Genomic DNA, 12254 nt, shown 5'->3' on the forward strand with positions numbered 1-12254 from the left:
AGACCAAAGGATACATTTCATGTTTGTGATTCGGGGAGAAGAGAGGGTCAAATATTATTTACTGCCCAAAATCAAATGCAACTGTATAACCCAGGGAATATGAGTCAGGTGACAATGGCAAAGAATCACAGAAAGAGTTACTTTCTTCCAACCCTGAAGAAGAAACCTTATAAGAAGAAGGAAAACAGCATGATCCCTACTGCTTCTCTTCCTTGCTCTCAGCTGCTCTGTAGCATTCCTGCCTAGAGCATTCCCCTACCCACTTCTGCCTGGCATTCTGCCACAGACTGAAAGAAACAGTCCACACAATCTTGCAGTCATGTTTGCTGAATCTAATAGTTAAAGAATGCTTTTCAACCAAGTTCCGTCTGACTTCTGTTTAGACCCAATCATACTCCCATTGAAGTCAAAGTCAACGGTCTAATGGGACTTCAAAGCAAGATTAAACTCACTATATATGCTAAAAATTTCAGCTAGTGATTGGTGCAAGTGTTTAGAAGAAAATATCTCCTCTTCCCTCAAAATGAATCTTTACCCAAGTCTAGAACTGAATCAGCATCCAGTACTAGATTATCTGACACTAGAGTAAAATTCTAGTAAGAGGGATAGCTCAGTGGTTTGAGCATTGGCCTGCCAAACCCAGGGTTGTGAGTTCAATTCTTCAAGAGAGTGCTTAGGGATCAGGGGCAAAAATCAGTACTTGGTCCTGCTAGTGAAGGCAGGGGGCTGGACTCAATGACCTTTCAAGGTCCCTTCCAGCTCTAGGAGACAGGTATATCTCCTATTATTTCTTCATGGGAAGACATTTTCTTCTGGTCTATTGTAAAAAGCAGATTTTCAGGCACTTATGACCCTACAGAGCAGCTCAAGTAAGTTTGACAAATCAGACGGAACACCCTCTTATGCTGCCAGACTCTCTCTTCTCAAAAAGCCAAACAACGCCAAACTCCAGTCACTTTGAATTAGGCTTAGTCAGTCTTATTCGGTCGGCTAGGTCAGAACCAAATCCCTGGATGCAAAGATCCCTCAACTCTGTGTCTCTACCCATCTTGCCTTTTCTTTCTTGGTTAATTACACTTCTAATGCTCCTATGATTCCTCACTCTCTAAGCAAATTAAAATAATCTCAAACATGAAGTGATCACTCTGCCTGTGATTTTTACTGCAAGGCTCTTATTCTGCTTATATTTTGCCATAGTCTTTCTTTCCCTGCTTTGTCTTTTATGTATGTTTTGTACATCTGTATGCCCTTTGTTGGTAATTATCTGCTTAATTATACAACAGTATTTAGTTATTTGTAATGGCTTCTATATTATGGACTGTTGTACTTTACTAGGTTTTGTTTGTGATGTCTATGAGACATACTGACTTTCTGGATGTGCCTGGGATTGTGTAGACAGAAATGCTGACTAAGATAGGCCCAGATCCTGCAAACACTTGTACAGGAGTGGTCCTATAAAAGTCGCAGGATTACTCATGTGGGTAAAGTTATTCACATATGTAAGAGTTTGCAGGATATGGGCCCTAATTTATGATTTCCTGTCTCTTGCATTTCATGAAAATCTAATAAAGAACCGGAAAAAGAAAAAGTTAAACATTGTTTGCCTTGATTTTTTCAACTCTTTTCAGCAAAGGATCAGATTCTGATACCCTCTCCTCCCGTGGGTGGGCCTTACTGTATATGTGGTCCTAAAGACTTCAATGGGTCCACTTGTGGGTAAGTTGCTATTCAATGTGAGAAAACGTGTCAGTAAATTCCAACTCTTAACAACAGTGGCTGTGTTAAATTATGGCTGTGAAACATAGACATTCAAATAACTGGCAATAAAGAGACTACTAGTCTTCAAATTATGAAGTTATAGAAGAATTCTGAAAACATGATAGATAGCTTATGTAACCAACAAAAAGTATTGGAACTCAACAAACACTGGTCAGAGATCTTATGAGGAGAAACGTTCAATTTGCAGGACAAAGAGGTTCACAGGCGATGTATGTTTATGGGCACTGGAAGGGAAAGCTGGTGGCAGAAGAATATGAGGCAGAAAAAAAAGACCTTGGATGGACGATGTGGATCAAAAGGACTAGTCCTCCACAAAGAGATTAGCAGGGGATTGTACAGAATGGGCTACTATGGTTGCAAACCTCCAGTAATGGAGATGCCACGTTAGAAGAAAAAGAGAGATGTCAGACTCTGAGCCGTAGGCTGTAAGTGGCCATGCAATTACCTTGATAATATTAGTTTCGTCTTTTACCATTGAGCTCCATGCATACATGCTAAGTTTGCTTCTGATATAAGGAGAGGGACAATCCTCCCCAATGATCTCTCACCAGACCTTTTCCCACTTCCTTAGCTGTCTCCTGTCACAAAGGGAGACACACCCCTCCCCAAATGCCTTGTTCCCCATCTCATGTAAAAGGATGAGATTCCCAGATTTTGGTCCTAATCTTCCAGCCAATTTAAAGTAAAATAGTTAGATTAAAAATCATGGATTTTAGAAATGTTTCCTTTCCTTTGTTGCAAATAACATTGTGCTATGAATTTGCACAAAGGGAATGGCACTGACTTAACGGGAGAGGTTTAGGGTGGGATTTTCAGTAGCACTGAGCACTGGCCTAAGTCTACTCCAATCGAGCAGCCTGGGTTCTAGGCCCCAGCTTTTACAGGAAAATCCAGAGCTAGCTCTAACACTGCCCGAGGGTAGAGATATATGCCACCCCCTGACATCACAGGAAAACAGACCCGTGTGGGACTGTAACGTCAATCTGGTATGCAGCAGTATCTATTCTGGCACTGTATTTGGAGTGCTTGCCAAGCCTTGGTGTTTATTTCTGACCTGGAAAGGCACAGTGAAATCTCTTACAACATAGTGGCTCTTATTTTAAACAAGCAATAAGTAGTAGTAGTAGTAAGAGATAGGTTTCAGAGTAGCAGCTGTGTTAGTCTGTATTCATAAGAAGAACAGGAGTACTTGTGGCACCTTAGAGACTAACAAATTCATTTGAGCATAAGCTTTCGTGGGCTACAGCCCACTTCATTGGATGCATAGAATGGAACATATACAAAGAGTATATATATATACATACAGAGCTCTAAGAGGCTAATTAATTAAGATGACCTGTTATCAGCAGGAAAAAGACTTAGTAAGAGAGTGACCTTGATGAACATGTTAACCTGCGTGAAAGAAACTGAATGCTCAGTAAACAACAGACAGGTTCTGCTGCAAACTGGTGGGGATGAGCGGGTGCTTCTCATTTGTTAAAGCTGGCACCTGAGGCTAACTGCCAGTAGATGACAATAACCCAGTTGCCCTGTTCTTTGCCCTGAACTTTACCTATTCTCCAGTAGAACTCTGCCCCGCACTTCACCCCCGGCTAAGCATGTGTGCTACAGGATTCCTTTCACAGATGCCTCAATACTGCAGCTGTTCAGCACTCACACATCAGACACAGCTCAAATCTCTACTGGAGAACCAAGGTCTCTGGCACACTGGGCATATGGTGCAATGACAGTCTCACCTCTCTGGTTTGTCGTATAATTAGCAATAGTTTTCCCCTGCTTTTGGGTATCTGGTTCAGCCAAACTCCAGTCTGTCTAGTTAAGTGGTTTGGGTCAGCTCCATCTATAAAGGACAGGGTCTCTCTTTAGTAGCAACCTTCCAAGGGAAAAAAAGGCCCTGATTCAGCAAGGTACTTAAGCTTGTGCTTACCTGTAAGCATATAGGTAGTCCTATATGAAGCCACGTGACTAAGCATCTTGCTCCAGCGTATTACCACGCAACTCCTCCCATCGCTCTCAAGTCTCTAATGTGTTCTGGCTACTGGGACATATCCTGGGCTAAAGCCCAGCATCTCAAGGCTCTCCCCTGGCTGGGTGGCAACACAAAACCGAAATCAGCATTTAAGGATGTTTGCAGTTCTTTCTGCTTCCCTCCTCTAGCTCACATTCCTGCTGTCTCCCCCTTTCTCCACCACTCATAAGAACATCCATACTGGGTCAGACCCAGTGATTTCCCTACACCCCCTCTGAATTTCCCCAACAACACCCCCCCCCCCGCAGTTTTTTGAACTAGTTACATGTCAAACCTGGTAGCTGAACTTTGCGACTTTGTCCTCACCCACAATTATTTCACATTTGGGGACAATATATACCTTCAAATCAGCGACACTGCTATGGGTACCCGCATGGCCCCATAGTATGTCAACATTTTTATGGCTGACTTAGAACAACACTTTCCCAGCTCTTATCCCCTAAAGCCTCTACTCTATTTGCGCTACATTGATGATATCTTCATCATCTGGACTCATGGAAAAGAAGACCTTGAAGAATTCCACCATTATTTCAACAATTTCCATCCCACCATCAACCTCAGCCTAGACCAGTACACACAAGCAGTCTGTTTCCTTGACACTACTGTGCTAATAAGCGATGGTCACATAAACACCACCCTATACCGGAAACCTACTCACCGCTATACTTACCTACATACCTCCAGCTTCCATCCAGGGCACACCACATGATCCATTGTCTACAGCCAAGCTCTAAGATACAACCGCATTTGCTCCAATCCGTCAGACAGAGACAAACACCTACAAGATCTCTATCAAGCATTCTTACAACTACAATACCCATCTACTGAAGTGAAAAAACAGATTGACAGAGCCAGAGGAGTACCCAGAAGTCACCTACTACAAGACAGGCCCAACATAGAAAATAACAGAATGCCACTAGCCATTACCTTCATCCCCCAACTAAAACCTCTCCAGCATATCCTCAAAGATCTACAACCTATCTTGAAAGATGATCCCTCACTCTCCCAGATCTTGGGAGACAGGCCTGTCCTTGCTTACAGACAGCTCCTCAACCTGAAGCAAATACACACCAGCAACCGCACACCACAGAACAAAAACACTAACCCAGGAACCTATCCTTGTAACAAAGCCTGATGCCAACTCTGTCCACATATCTATTCAAGTGACACCATAATAGGACCCAATCACATTAGCCACACCATCAGGGCTCATTCACCTGCACATCTACCAACGTGATATATGCCATCATGTGCCAGCAATGCCCCTCTGCCACGTACATTGGTCAAACCGAACAGTCTCTACGCAAAAGAATAAATGGACACAAACCTGACATCAGGAATCATAACATTCAAAAACCAGTAGGAGAACACTTCAACCTCTCTGGCCATTCAGTAACAGATTTAAAGGTGGCAATTTTGCAACAGAAAAGTTTCAAAAACAGACTCCAACTAGAAACTGCTGAACTTGAATTAATATGCAAACTAGATACAATCAATTTAGGCTTAAATAGAGACTGGGAATGGCTGAGCCATTACACACATTGAATCAATTTCCCCATGTTAAGTATCCTCACACCTTCTTGTTAAACTGTCCTAAATGGGCTATCTTGATTATCACTACAAAAGTTTTTTTTTCTTCTGCTGACAATAGCGCATCTTAATTAATTAGCCTTTTAGAGTTGGTTGGGCAACTCTCACCTTTTCATGTTCTCTGTATGTATCTATATCTCCTCACTATAAGTTCCATTCTATGCATCCGATGAAGTGAGCCCATAAAAGCTTATGCTCAAATACATTTGTTAGTCTCTAAGCTGCCACAAGTACGCCTGTTCTTTTTGCGGATACAAACTAACACGGCTGCTACTCTGAAACATGCCAATTTAGTGACTGTTTGGAAATTTGAATTAAAATTGAAACATTAATACACACTTTAAAAGCATATACAGTGTATGATAAAATATGTGTATCTGAAAGTATAATAAATTCGAAAAGTATGAACTTAGGCCACGTCCACACTACAGAGTAAAATCGAAATTAATAAAATCGATTTTATAGAACAGGTTTTATAAAATCGATTTTACGCGTCCACACTAGGGCACATTACTTCGGTGGTGTGAGTCCATGGTCCCAGGCTACCATCGATTTCCGGAGCGGTGCTCTCTGGGTAGCTCAGTAAAAGAATGGGACCAATAAGTTCGATTTCCGTCCACGCTAACCCTAAATCGATATAGTAATATCAATTTTAGGGTTACTCCTCTCGTTGAGCAGGAGTACAGAAATCGATTTTAAGACCCCTTAAAATCAATTTTAAGTGCCTTGTAGTGTGGACAGGTACAGCATTAAATCGATTTAACGCTGTTTAAATCGATTTAAAGCTGTAGTGTGGACCAGGCCATAGACTAGCTTCCTTATACAGCTGTGGTTTTTTATGACAATGTCAGTGCATTCATTTTGGTGATGTTGGCCAACCTAATAATTTCAAATGATGATTTGTAAGCAAAGTCTAAATGAGCTCTCCCTGACAGCTAGTGATGAGGTGGAGGGAAAGGCTTCAGGACCAGATTGTATTTACATTCACATCTAATCTACCTAGGTATCCAGCAAACAGAGCTGTGTTGCCCAAGTGATAGATTTTTGCTGGGGTTGGGTTACAAATCACTTGAAAGTGGGGATGAGGGAATGAAATGTTGTTCTTATTGTATGAGTAGAGGGCAGCTGAACTGTACTTAGCCTGCGCTGATTGAGGGTATCAAGAGAGAGGGTGGGGACCTGTCCCTCTCCACTGTTTAAAGACAGAGCTGATTAGGCTCCATAGATAGTCTTTTGTTCTGTTAAGTGACCACGGCAGCGGAAATCACTGATAATCAGGTCTACACGCTTAGTCCTGCTGTGGGGACAGTGTTTTTCATAGATTATTCAGGTTAGAAGGGACCTCAGAAGATCATCTAGTCCAAGCCCCTGCTCAAAGCAGGACCAATCCCCACATGGCCCCCTGAAGGATTGAACTCACAACCCTGGATTTAGCAGGCCAATGCTCAAAGCACTGAGCTATCCCTCCCCTCCAATAATAATAATAGGAGATATACCAATCTCCTAGAACTGGAAGGGACCTTGAAAGGTCATCTAGCCCAACCCCCGGCCTTCACTAGCAGGACCAAGTACCGATTTTTGCCCCAGATCCCTCAGTGGCCGCCTGAAGGATTGAATTCACAACCCTGGGTTTAGCAGGCCAATGCTCAAACCACTGAACTATCTCTCCCTTGTGTAAGAGACAGCCCAGACTGCACTAGCAGCGAGTGAGGTTCTCACACTGAGAGCTCAGCTGAAATCACTGAGAGCTAGTGGAACCTCAAGAGACCAACTAGCAGAGGTCACAGTGGCAGGTGGCAGCAGAAGGTGACTGCGCAGGGCCATTGGAAACAGAGTGGTGGAGTGAACGGTGACACAATGAACAGCCATGGCCAGAGCGAGGGGTGAGCAGCTGGAGGAACGAGCAAGGTGTCTTCTTTCCCCCACCTGGGAGGTGTACTCACGTGAAAGCACTTCTGAACTCTGAGTCTCCACTGACCAAGGACAACATCAGTGAGTGGGGTGCAGTGGAGGGAAAAGTGAGGGGCACGTTAAAGAAACATTTGTTTGTTGGACTATATTTTAGTGACTTTGCTCCAGAACACTAGATTTGTGACTGGGAATGGAAACTTACATAAATATGTTTCCTGGTAGGCCAAGATTTTTAAATAGCATTATTTGCCAAGGTTGTTATCTCATATTGTTGCTATCTTGAGAGGTCATTATGTTGGAGAGTTTCTACACTAAACATTTTTTTTATTATAATTAATTTTTACATAAGAATGGTCATACTGGGTCAGACCAATGGTACACATAGCCCAGTATCCTGTCTTCCGACAGTGGTCAAGGACAGGTGCTTCAGAGGGAATGAACAGAACAGGTAATCATGAAGTGATCCATCCGCTGTTGCCCATTCCCAGCTTCTGGCAAGCAGGCTAGGGACGCTAAGAGCATGGTGTTGAATCCCTCCCCATCCTAGCTAATAGCCACTGATGGACCTATTCTCCAGGAATTTATCTAGTTCTTTTTTTAATCCTGTTATAGTTTTGGTCTTCACAGCATCTTCTGGCAAAGAGTTCCATGGGTTGACTTTATGTTGTGTGAAGAAGTACTTCCTTTTAAAAAAAACCAACCTGATGCCTATTAATTTCATTGGGTGACTGCTAGTTCTTGTGTTATGAGAAGGATTAAATAACATTTCCTTTCACTTTCTTCACATCAGTCAAGATTTTATAGACTTCTATCATATCCCCCCTTAGTCATTGCTTTTCTAAGCTGAAAATTCCCAGTCATTTTAATTTCTCCTCCTGTTTCATACCCCTAATCATTTTAGTTGCCCATCTCTATACCTTTTCCATTTCCAATATATCTTTTTGGGGATGGGGCGACCAGATCTGCATACAGTATTCAATGTGTACACATACCATGGATTTATATAGAGGCAATATGATATTTTCTGTCTTGTTATCTATCCCTTTCTTAAAAAAGAAAAAGTTTCAGAGTAGCAGCCATGTTAGTCTGTATCCTCAAAAAGAACAGGGGTACTTGTGGCACCTTAGAGACTAACAAATTTATTTGAGCATAAGCTTTCGTGGGCTCTAGCCCACTTCATCGGATGTAGCCCACGAAAGCTTATGCTCAAATAAATTTGTTAGTCTTTACGGTGCCACAAGTACTCCCGTTCTTTTTAAAAAACAAACAGAATGTTGGGAATCATTGTCTGCCGCTGCACATTGACTGGATGTTTTCAGAGAACTAGCCACAACGACTCCAAGATCTCTTTCTTGAGTGTTAACAGCTAATTCAGACTCCTTCATTTTGTATGTATAGTTGAGATTGTTTTTCAATGTGCGTTACTTTGCATTTATCAACATTGAATTTCATCTGCCATTTTTGTTGCCCAGTCACTTAGTTTTGTGAGACGAGATCTCTTTGTAACTTCATAGTCTGCCTGGGACTTAACTATCTTGAATAGTTTTGTATCATCTGCAAATTTTGCCACCTCACTGTTTATCCATTTTTCCAGATCATTTATGAGTATGTTGAACAGTAATGGTCCCAGCTGACCCCTCAGGGATACCACTATTTATCTCTCTCCATTCTGAAAACTGATTATTTATTCCTACTCTTTGTTTCCCATCTTTTAACCAGTTACTGATCCATGAGAGAACCTTCCCTCTTATCCCATGATGGCTTACTTTTCAAAGGTCAATTTAAATTAAATATTTTTTTTAATTTATATTTTTTTAGAAATCTAGACCTGTTATGTGTTCTGGTGTAACTTGCATTATTCTTATGTTGAATTTGCATCATCCTAACAAAACATTTACTTTATTCATATCTCTTTTAAATATCTCATTGGTCCTGACACCCCCCCTGTAAATTCGAACACCCCCCTAATTTCAATTCCTGGGGAAACCACTGGTCAGACCAACGGTCTGTCTAGCCAGTATCCGCTGGTGATGGTCAGTACCAGAGCTTTGGGGGAATTGTACAGAACAGAACAGTTGGTGCGATCCACCCCTATCTTCTGGCAATCAGAGGTTTAGAGTCACCCTGGGCATGGGGCTGCAGCCCTGACTATCTTAGCCAGTAGCCACTGATGGACCTATCTTCCATGAACTTACCCCTTACACCTGCCTCAATGGGATCTGGTGGGAAGAATCTAGTTGTCAAAGGAACTTGTTCTATATATTAAGAATTCAGGTCTTCAGAGAGGTCTTGATCCTTGTTATCCCTTCACTCTAGTGGCCAGGTGTTGCTGTGGCAGAGGAGGGAACTGGTGCACACAGAGGCTAAGTGACTTACTCATGGGCACACTGGAAGGCCTGTGTCAGAGCAAGGAATTGAAACTAGGTCTCCCACCTCCTAGTGGTCTCACCTTCAGGATCAAGGCCACTCTGCAGACCTGAATTGCAAATGCATGAAGGCCGTGAGGCAATCTTATGCTGGCTCTGCGCTGACTTCAGCGACTCAGGATTTACACCGGCATAACCTGACCGAAGATTGTGGCCTTTGAACTTGCTCTCCAGGAGGAAAAGCATTTGCTCTTCTTGCTTTTAGAACACATCATTTGAAACAAAAAAAGCAAATCGGTGTAATGAGAAATTGATTTAAAAAATGGGTAGGGGCCAAGTTCTGCAGCTGAAGGCACCCATCCAATTCCCTGGGCGAGATTCTCTGTGTAGTCAATTACACCAGTGCAAAGCAGAATAGTGAGCAGTGTGTACACACTTTTTGCACTCACTGTGCACTGATGTCATGACTACAGGAGGTGCAAGGCAATGGAGAATCCGGCCCAGTTATGGGAAGTCATGCATGCACAACAGAGGGCAGAATGTACCCCTGTGAAAGTAAAGGAAAACTGCACCTACCTGTGGATGTTGCCTTCAAGCTTTTTCACTTTGAGCTCATCCTCTTCTGACTGCCTCCTTCTGGCTTCTTCTTCTTCTGCTGAGCCAGCGGGAATACCCTGCAGCAGCCATTTTTCTCGAAGCGCTTTTGACTACATGGAAAATAAAAGAGAAGAGTCGTAAGAAGGAAAACTGTATTCCCTGACCTGGAGGAGAAGCCAAATCTGCTTTTAAATATTTGATAGCCCTCACTGAATCACTAATTAGCAGCTTAAATATTATACACATCATACACACTAGCTAATCCTTGAGGGGTTTATCCAGATGTCAGGTCAGCCAGAAGTCAGAGTGTCAGTTTTACAGTATATACAATTGCGCCACTGATTCGTTAATCTGAAGTTATTTTTAATTGCTAATGAAAACTGAATTTCAACCACTCAAACTAACCACTCCTAGAAGAAGTGAAATCCCAGCCCAGATATAGGCCATCTTATGAGCTATAAAGGAAAGGGCTCGGAGGGATAGCCACATAAAATACTTACAGAATCAAAAGCAAAGAGCGATGCTCCAACAAAAAGCAGTGGGATCTAAACATAACATGCTTTAGAAAAGTGAAGACGATTAAGGCTATGGATGTTCATTGTAATTTTTTAAAATATATTTACCAAAAGCAGTGCCTATGGAAATGCTCACAATCTCCTAGCCAAACCAAGACAAAAAAAATCTTACATCAGTATGTGCTAGTTTAATAGCAGCTGGACTGTGGTAACAAGTGGCAGTAGTACACACTCAGTAAGACGGTACATTGGATTCTCACCATATTTTCCATATATTACCCCCTCAGCCTATCAGAATTAGTACAGTCTCATCTGGAGTGAGCTCCTACCCGGTAGCTGTCATTCAATGAGACACACGCTGGTGAATCTACGGGTGGTAAGATACACTTAGGGAGTCAGTACGCCTAAAGCACAGCAGCCCATGCCTTCTCACTAACCCCTCTCTCCCGCTGGTCCGATACACATGTTGTAGAAGAGGACAAGATGGAATGCCAGACCACAGCACCTTTAGGAATGAAGGCTAATTGTCCGATGCCAGCCTCTGGGAAAGAAAAAGGAACAAGGAGGAAATGGAGCTGCCATGTTTACTATTGCTACAGTCAGTCAGTGCGTCAACAAGACATCAAGATCAGTGGTATCAGAGACAGTGTATAGATCTCACTTTATCAGCATGGTCACAGAGAATAGAATTTTCAAAAGCACCTAAGTGATTTAGGAGCACACGTCCCAGTGACTCTCAAAGGAACTTGTGCTCCTAAGCCACGTCAGTGCTTTTTCACCTCAGACTCCCCGTTAGTACCCGGGCCAAGCTGGGGAAGCTAATGATCCAACCAACAGACCAAATTCGGTGATGAATCCTGGTCACGTGCCACCTGTGGCATATTGCACATATGCTAAGAAGAAGTGCTTTTAAAAATCCCACCCTTAATCTTCATCCATTGCCAGCAAGGGATCATTTACCAAACCCACCAGTGCAGTTCCTGTTCCATACCCAGGTCTGTATCCACACTAACACGGATCAATAAGATCTGAGGCATCTCACTATTCAGAGTCATCCAACAGCCTTAGACTCATAGACTTATAGGCTTTAAGGCCAGAAGAGACCATCATGATCATCTAGTCTGACCTCATGCATATTGCAGACCAAAGCATCTCACCCACCCATTCCTGTAATAGGCCCATAACATCTGGCTGAGTTATGGAAGGCTTCAAATCTTCATATAAAGACTTCAAGTTACAGAGAATCCACCATTTACTCTAGCTCAAGCCAGCAAATGACCCTTGCCCCACTCTACAGAGAAAGGCAAAACCCCTGCAAAGTCTCTGCCAATCTGACCTTGGGGAATATTCCTTACCATCCCCAAATATGGTGATCAGTTAGACCCCGAGCATGTGGGCAAGATCCACCAGCCAGACACCTGGAAAGAATTCTCAGTGGAAACTCAGAGCTTTCCTCATCTATTGTCC

The 12254-nt window shown here is 42.7% G+C and overlaps 1 protein-coding gene across 4 annotated transcripts in view; it reads right to left on the bottom strand.

Moving 5' to 3' along the window:
• The window catches only part of PALM2AKAP2 (PALM2 and AKAP2 fusion), a 526924-nt gene that overhangs the window by 300766 nt on the left and 213904 nt on the right, over positions 1-12254 (bottom strand). For all 4 annotated transcript variants that reach the window (XM_050943033.1, XM_050943031.1, XM_050943035.1 and 1 more), the window contains exon 4: positions 10252-10382. In XM_050943033.1, coding sequence (XP_050798990.1) covers positions 10252-10382 — 131 coding nt within the window. The remainder of the gene's footprint in view (positions 1-10251; positions 10383-12254) is intronic.

The sequence above is a fragment of the Gopherus flavomarginatus genome, chromosome 3, assembly GCF_025201925.1.
Source record: "Gopherus flavomarginatus isolate rGopFla2 chromosome 3, rGopFla2.mat.asm, whole genome shotgun sequence".
NCBI lineage: Eukaryota > Metazoa > Chordata > Testudines > Testudinidae > Gopherus > Gopherus flavomarginatus.